This window comes from Crocodylus porosus, unplaced genomic scaffold, assembly GCF_001723895.1.
Source record: "Crocodylus porosus isolate Cpor-Errol unplaced genomic scaffold, CroPor_comp1, whole genome shotgun sequence".
Taxonomy (NCBI): Eukaryota; Metazoa; Chordata; order Crocodylia; family Crocodylidae; genus Crocodylus; species Crocodylus porosus.
Genome location: NW_017728943.1, coordinates 87,911,365 through 87,920,018, shown reverse-complemented (window position 1 = coordinate 87,920,018; position 8,654 = coordinate 87,911,365). Strand labels below are relative to the sequence as shown.

General features: G+C 47.3%; 1 protein-coding gene across 1 annotated transcript in view; it reads right to left on the bottom strand.

Moving 5' to 3' along the window:
* Positions 1 to 8,477, bottom strand: part of CEBPZOS (CEBPZ opposite strand) — a 15,491-nt gene extending 7,014 nt beyond the window's left edge. Inside the window, exons 1-3 of the mRNA XM_019549741.1 lie at positions 8,176 to 8,477; positions 7,131 to 7,175; positions 4,886 to 4,970 (exon numbers count right to left, since the gene is read on the bottom strand). Coding sequence (XP_019405286.1) covers positions 4,888 to 4,970; positions 7,131 to 7,175; positions 8,176 to 8,320 — 273 coding nt within the window. The 5' untranslated portion in view covers positions 8,321 to 8,477 and the 3' untranslated portion in view covers positions 4,886 to 4,887. The remainder of the gene's footprint in view (positions 1 to 4,885; positions 4,971 to 7,130; positions 7,176 to 8,175) is intronic.
* Between the last annotated feature and the right edge of the window lie 177 nt (positions 8,478 to 8,654).

Genomic DNA, 8,654 nt, shown 5'->3' with positions numbered 1-8,654 from the left:
ACCAGCACCCCCCTTATGAGCTCTGGTGCATGTACACCCTGCTTCCCCTCTCTCCCTCCACCCCAGCAAGCTCCTGGGACCGACCACACAGGCAGCTCCTCATACACAGGTGAATCCTCACAGACCGCGCCCCCCCCACACACCCTGTACACTCCACCCCAACCCCTCCACTCCTACACACAATATACAAGAGTTACACTTTATTTTGAGCTATTATGTAATCACCTCTATATATGCTACTCAGAAAAAAATATATATCAGGACAAAAATTCTTTTTCTGAACTAAAATTAAAATATGCTCTAGCAGACATTTTATTTTTAGTATATTTGTTTTTTCTAAACTATAATTTGTTAAAATTATCTCTTCTGAAAGATTTTATAGGTGTGGCCCTTAACTGCTGATCAAAACTCATTCAGGTTCTTCCAGCCAAAATAACTGCCCACCCCTGAGCTAGACTGTTCTCAGTGGTGGCAGATGATGGAACAAGGAGCTGGTCTCAAGCTGCAGCAAGGGACATTTAGGTTAGATATTAAGAAAACCTTTCTTACCAGCAGGGGAGTAAAGCATTGGACCAGGCTCCCCATAAAGGCTGTCAAATCTCCATCCTTGGAGAGCTTCTAAGACCTGCCTAGACAAAGCCTTGGCTGGAATGAGTTAGTTGGGGATGGTCCTGCTTGAAGTAGGGCATCCTAGATGACCTCCTGAAGTCCCATCCAACCTTCTTTTTCTATGATTCTTGGCTTCTGTTTTCCTGAGCTAGACCTTCAATGTGTCCTTGTAGCATTTCCTCTGGCATGATCAAATGCAAGCTGGCTTAGAAACCAGCTGTAAAATTGTTACACATTTTCAAGTGCTAACTTGATAGCTGGTTGGACAATAATGAGCAATAATGATTTTGTACAGTGAGGCCAGTCTAAATTTATTATGCAACTCACCAGTTAATTGTGTAATATATGTAAAATGTGGCAGAGGTCTAAACAATAGTAATCGCAAAAACAGTAACTCCTATTGGGTTCAGGGCTGTAGGTGCTTGATGTTGCTCAGATTCAGGCCCTCTGATAGGATTCTTTTCTTGCTGTAATTCCCCACCGAGGGCCTATTCCCAACTGTAAGTACAGCAGGAAATTGGAGCTCTGTATGAGTGCTCCCACTGAAGACAGTACAAGGCTGACAACTCAGTGATTGCTGCTCTGACTTGCAGTTCCGTCTGCCTCTAATTCCAGAGGGTAGGGAATTAGGCTTAAAAACTAGAGTTAGGGGAGCAGGAGCAAAGGTGAGGGGGTTTCTGTTTTTGTGGGCTTATGGCAGAGGTGGGCAAAATGGTGGATCCAGCTGGTGGCTGGACTTCATTTCCCAGCAGCTCCTGGCCATGTGGTTGGGGCTGGTTTCCAGGGAGATCCCAGTAGCAGCTGCATTCTGATAGCATGATGTCAGTTTCCATAAAGACTGGCCCTAGCAGCACTGGCAGGGCATGGACCTGCTCTGGAGCTGGGCTGGGATCTTGTGGTGGTGACAGCATGGTGCAGAGCCAGGGCAGAACTGCAATCTGCAGCCTGCATGCCCCAGACAGGGATGTGTAGGCAGTGGATCACAGCTGTGCCCCAGCTCCTTGCAGTGGTGACAGCACGGTCCAGCGCTAGGGCATAGCTGCAGTCTGCTGGCTGCATGTCCCTGCCTGGGGCATGCAGGTTGCAGATCACGGCTCTGACCTGGCTCTGGACCATGCTGTCACCACTGTAAGATCCCAGCTGAGATCCGGAGCAGCTCCCCACCCTGCCAGCAGGCGTGGTACTGGAAGGGGGAGGCGGGCTGGGGGGGTGGGGGGCAAGGCTATAGCTTTGCCCATCTCTGGATTAAGGGGTTCACACATACTGAAGGCAGCTTGAACTTTTCTTGAACTCACTCTCATCAGAAGAATGAGAAACCAGTTTAAGTAGATCACACAGAAGACCTTAACTCATAAGCAGTATGTCTTGCAGTAACTTTTTAAGGACCACAAGCCTTGAAGTAAGCAGTACAGCCCAAGAACTCAAATATTCTCTTCTTCTGCATCAGTGTGGTGCAATATCCTGAGTTTAGCTTCCAATTTTTCTATTATGTGGCACTGTACTGGCATACACATGGACCATGAGCTGGATTGAAGCCTTCAAGTATCCTGCATACCTTTGCCACATGAGCTGACAGTAACATATAACAATAGTAATAGCAGATTGTTATTCTCTAAGTGATGGTCACTGTGGTGCACACTTTGTGGCTTTCACGGGTGTTTGCTGGCAGCAGACGAATGAGGAGAGTCAGGGAGCTCATGGTTCTTTCTTGACTTTGGAAGGGAGATTGCTGTAGTGCAGTGGTGCTCAATGAGAACCAGTACTCGGGGTCACTCCATGACGGGAAGCATGGAGGACCAAGCCAACTCACGGGGTTGCTCCGCAGTTGGATTTGGCATGTGGTGCCTGCACCACTAGTACAGCCAGCAGGGCTGAAAAGTTGAGCATCACTGCTGTAGTAGGCACATTTGCTTCAGTCTGCTTCCTGCACACTTGTTTAATTCTGTGCTGACCCTTCTAATGTGTTACTCTTTTTTCACCTGTTACTTCACCTCATTGCAGTCCCATTTCCCATGCTCCAAACTTCTCATTCAAATCCCAGAAAACCTCTGGGCTTGCCAGACCCTCAGTTTCCCCTAGCTGCACTTCCTTTACTACACCTTCCTATGCCCAGCCCCAGGCTTCTGATTCATCTGGTCCCAGTGCATATTTTCCTAGTCTCGTTCTTTGACATAGCAGAATGTGTCAGGGTGAAAATTTCAAAGCCAACAAAACCATCAACAGGCTACCAGTTTCTCATGGAAGCAACCAGTAGTTACCCATTTTTTGGCCTCATCAGACCTATATGAGCAGAAGATACTTGGTGTGGAATTTTCAGACCAAATAGTAAACATTTGGCAAAGTTATAAGCAACTGAAGACAGGTTTATGTAATAGAAAATGTTGGGCATCCTGCATAAGAGGTGGTACTACCAGTTCTACTGTAATACTATCCATTGCTCTTGACCTGCTTGAGGACTCCAGCCAGAGTATATGGAGTGAATCTTGAGTGACTCTGCTCCTTTCTTTGTAAAGGGACTCAGACAGTGGTATTGCTGGATTTCAACAGCAGTGGGAACTGACAGTGCTTGTTGCTTATGCTTATGAAAATAATGCTTATTTTCTTTAGGAGCCCAGATCTAGGAGTAGTTGTCTGGATATAGGTACCCAGTTTTGAAAACTTTAGTTCAGATACTTTGCAAGCAAGCGCCATCATTCTTTGCAGTTTGGAAACAGCAAAAAGTTTGGTCATTTTATAGTCATTTGCTTAAAGACCTTTACAGAACACTTGGGGAGGAGTAGAAAGAAATTTTCCAAGATGTTTGGAACAACTCTCATTTGAAGCAAGCATTTAGCTACTTCTCATTTATTAAATCCTTCCCTAGTTAGTTTTAGACCATTTACCTTCTTCAAGTTGGTGGCTCTTAAGTAATGATTTTTCAATGTTTTTAATTTTTTAAAAAGCTATACGTGTAATAAGAATTCATTGCTTTGATTTAACCTTCCAACAGTTTGATCACTTTATGCATCCAGAGATGCAGTTTACATGGTAAACACTGAAAGGTATGCACAAACAAGAAGATTAAAAGGTAGTGCTTATAAATAATGCATTGTTGAGAAGACAGGGAAGTGATCAGGAACAGAACCAGCTTGTTTAAGTGGACATTAGTAAATTGATATTTTTGTGTGTGTGCTGTTACATAATGTGTCAGCTTGTTTGTTAAGCATGCCATCAGGGTTTACATAACTTAGTATTTTTATCAAACTTATTCCACTGAATTTCATAGCAAGGGTGGCTGAGATCAGTGTTTGTTACTCCTTTTCTGTATTGCTGATACCTGAAAAAGAGCAATACAAAATGGCAAGAAAAACTTGGTATTTCTCATGTTTTCTGTGGGTTTATACTAAAATTTGGCCATGGGTATGGCTATTATAATATTTATTTAGGGTAACAGATATATTTGCCTGGACATTAAAATGCATGATAGTATTGAAATTAGTGATCTGTGTACTTTTCCTTGAGAATAGATGTAAACAGTTAAGGTAAAATCAAGTCTCTCACTAAAAAAGGCAAAAGGAAGAAAGATATAGATTTTACTATAACATTTGAAGGTAAGAAAATTAGGGGTGTACCGACAGATACTTTGAGCTGATACCAACAGCTGATTACTGACCAGCCATACTGGCCGATAGAAATCTGACTGCCGATACACAACCTGGTGGCATGGAGAGCAGCATCCGGCTGATAAGTTTGTTTGGGGGAAGGGGAAAAGGGGGGCCACAGGGGGGTGGGGTGGGCAGATCAAGGCCCTGTGGTGAGGGAGGAGGTAGGGCTGGGGCAGGTGCTGCCTGCTGCATACTTGCTTGGGGCCAAGGCTGCTCCATTGTCTTCCTAGCAACTGTTTAGGCTGGGTGGCTTTGGCCCTAGGGGGGTGCCCTCTAGATGCAAAAAAAGGCATCGTTCACACTTTATTGACATTTTCTATACATGGTGGCTCAATATTAGCCAATACATAATTTACTCAGATTCCACATAGCGTTCGTAAGTAATAATTATGCACCAGCTGCTCTGACATCTCACCTGCCTTCTCCTCTCTGGTAGGTGTCAAACAACTCAAGTGGGAGACTGAGCGTGACACGACTTCACAACAGAGATGCGAAGAGTATTATCAAGAAGAAAAAGCAGTTCAAACAGAAAGGGCTGAAAAACAAACATAAAAGAAAAAAGTCAAGAAAATGAATCATACACTTTTCTATGGGCTTTTAAAAACCAAATCCCAGACTTCATTTCTACTTGCATCTAATTTTCGCTGTTTGACCATTTCATTTGGTCTTTCTCCCTTACGCCATGGATTCCACACCGCTCATTCCATTTGTAATAAGCTGAAAAATAAATAAAAGGTATCTGTATTGCCTGGGTGACAGAATGCAGGTGGAATTTCCAGGTAATTTTCTCAGCATGAAAAACACTTATTACATGTTTCCCTAACTTCAAACACAAGTTTTTAAAACCTCTGTTTCTAAATGTTAAGCAGTAATGCAAAAGCAGGGAATAATTCACTTTCAGGAATGATATACAGTAAAAGCTCTGTTATACTGCATCCCCCAGGAATGAGGGATGCCAGATAACAAAATATGCCAGTTAACCGAGCAACCCAGGTTGCCACTGGAAGGGCATCCCACAGCTGCTCCCATGGCATTGCTGCCCTTCCCGCAGGCCCAGGGAAGCGGGCCCCATGCAGCCTGTTATGCCCCTGGGCTGTGGAGACTTGGCAGTGCAGGCTGCTTTGCTCCGGGCAGTGGAGGCTCTGAGAAACCAGAAGTGCCGTGGTGGGCACTTCCAGTTTCACTTTATCTTACAAGCCAGCATGCTGATTAATTGAGCATGCTGGCTTGTAAGGTGCCAGTTAACAGAACTTTTACTGTAAAAGGGTTTTGCCACATTTCAATTCTCTAGTTCAGGAGTTGGAAACCTGTGGCCCATGGGCTAGATCCAGCCTGCAGCAGCCAACATGGATTTGTTGTGGGTAGGTCTTGCTCCACCAATCTCATTTCCTTCTATGACCAGGAGACGTATCACCATAGACAAAAGGGAAGGGGCTGATGTCATATATTTGGACTTTAAAAAAAGCCTTTGACCTGGTGTCCCATGTTGTCCTAATGGAAAAATTGGGCAACTGCAGCCTCCACAGTCCAATGGCTGGAGATCTGGCTCCGAGGTCAGACCCAGAGAGTAGTAGTTGACAGAACTGAATCAACATGGTACTTGGTGACTAGTGGTGTCCCCCAAGGATCTGTTCTCAGACCTGCTCCTTTTAACGTTTTCATAAACAATCTGGACGCTGGTGTCAAAAGTGGATCGGCCAAGTTTGTCGACAACACCAAACTCTGGGGAAGACTCTCCACATTTGAGGATAAGCTGGTGATTCAGGCCAACCTCGATAGGTTTGCAAGGTGGGCAGATAAAAACCTGATGGCATTCAATACAGAGAAATGCAAGGTGCTCCACCTCTGGAATCAAAACCTGCATCACATTTACAGGCTTGGCAATGCTACAGTCACTAGCACCATGACAGACTTGGGGGTCATGATTGACCACAGGATTACTATGAGCCATCAATGTGACACCGCAGCTGGCAAAGTAAACAAAACTCTGGCTTGCATCTTAAGCAAGATCCAGGATGTCATCCTCCCATTGTACTCGGCCTTGGCGAGGCCACAGCTAGAGTAGTGCATCCAATTCTGGGCTCTACAATTTAGGAAGGATGTGGAGAAGCTTGAAACAGTCTAGAGGAGAACCATGCACATGGTCAAAGGGCAAGAGTAGAGGCCTTATGAAGAGAGGCTGCAAAGTATGGAACTCTTCAGCCTGGAGAAGCGCAGGCTCAGGGGTGGCGTGCTGGCAGCCTACAAGTACATAAGGGGTGTGCATCAGGATTTGGGGGAAAACCTGCTCACCAGAACACCCGAGGGGATGACAAGGTCCAATGGTCACAAATTCCTGCAAAGACCATTTTAGGCTGGACATAAGGAAGATCTTTACTGTCCAAGTCCCCATGGCCTGAAAGACTCCCCCGAGAGGTGGTGCAAGCACCTACTCTGGACACTTTTAAGAAACATCTGGATGTTTACCTTGCTGGGATCCTTTGACCCTAGCTGACTTCCTGCCCCTTGGGCAGAGGGCTGGACCCTATGATCTTGTGAGGCCCCTTCCAGCCCTAATGTCTATGAAATCTATGAAGCTCAGAGTATCAGCACCCCAGAGCAGCTTGGGGAGCAAAGTGGTCATTTCCCCACTCCTACTGCCTGTGTCTTTCCATCTGCTCCTTTTACTGAATTCCCAGGTCTCCCTGCTCTGCTCCTACAGTGAAGCTGAACCCTTCCCATTGCTGTCAGCCACCTGAATTGGTGGCAAGGGCAGCAGCTTGGACAGTCTGAGAAAACAGAGATTTGTAATCTGTGGAGGCAGTCAAAATTGTGAATCATGCCCTGTGGCTGCAAACAGCCACCAACCTGTAGTCTAGGTGGCAGCAAGTAACTTACCTTCCAGAATGGCTGGAAATTTCTTGTGCACTGTATGCCTGAAATCTGACAAAACAAGAAAAAGTTACAAACTCTTTTTTCTGAAAAGCTTAGGTAATCAGTTACTAATCAAAAGTACTTTTTTACATTTTTAAACAGCCCTTCCTTTAACCCACTGTCTCACTCATTCTCATGTGGCCTCTGACAGTCGGTTTCCCCAGCTGGAGCCTCACTGCCTCCATGTACAGCTTCCCATTGTAGTGTTCCCAGCCCAATGGGATGTTGGCCTGGAGCTGTGTGCTATTGGATGGGCGGGCCCTGTGCCTCCATGTGGCACTTCCAGTACTCCAGTGAGAAGCCTCATGAGGAAGCGAGTTGGAGCCTGCACAGCCTGATAATGTGCGTCTCCATGCCTCCTTATGTGGCTTCCTGCTTGGCCTGATGGCATGTGGCTTGAAGTCCACCCACCGTTGAGCCTGACCTCCAGCACTCCAGTGGAAAGCTCCATGTGGAGGTAGGGAGTCGAGCTCTATCAGGTTAGGTGGGCTCCATGCCTCCATGTGTGGCTTCCTGTTGGAGTGCTGCAAGCCCCACATGGAGGGATGGAGCTGGCTGGTCCAACCCAACTGGCACACTGCCCATACCCGCTCACCGCGGGCAGGAGCTCCCCTCCCCACCTACCCAGTCGCTCGGCTCTGTGCCGCCATTGCTGTTAAATTATGCAATACACACAGTCATGCCTTTTATGTGCAAAATTGCACGGGCACATCATTGCATAGTTTCCCCAGGGTGCATGTACTGCTCACTTCATTCCAGCAACTACGGTATAACACCTACCACATTCCTCCATATACAAGTCCCACCCTTCACTTAGAACGGAAGACGCTCCACAACTACATAAACAACCCCTCCCCCGCGCATGCGCGGCGAGCCCTTTCCCAGTGACGGGAGACGGGGCTAAAACGCGGGGCGGATGTGCGCTTGCGCCGAGAAGCGATGTTCCGGGTCCTCTGAAGCCTCTGCCAGTGAGGCGAAGTGCGCCTCCTCGGGACGCCCGTGGGGCTACCTTGGTTGGCGTGCAAGCGGAAATAGATTGCGTAGAAGCCGACCACGCCGACCAGCTCTGCCAGCAGTAGCTTGCGGATGAGGTTCTTGGTCGAGGGGTCCATGGCTCCGCACGAGCGGGCACGCTGCACGGATGCCCCGGGCATGACCCGGAAGCAGAAGGCGGCCCGACTTCCGCCATCAACACCTCAGCTCTACCGCGCTGTACTGGAGCGCCCACGCCCTCCGGAGGCGGCAGTTGCTTTTCCGGCCTACCCCGCTGCCTTGCCCCTGCGGCTTTTTGGCGCCGTCGGCCTCCTTGGCCTCACCCCCGCTCTTGTGGCGTCATGCGCAGTGTCTCGCACTTCTTCCGAGCACGTAAACAGCGCCGCTCCATACACAGCCAGCAGTGCACGTCTGGGTGCCTGACCTGGAGGTTCTGCACACAATACACAAGAGTTAGACTTTAATTTGAGCTGTTATGTCATCCCCTCTATTTAT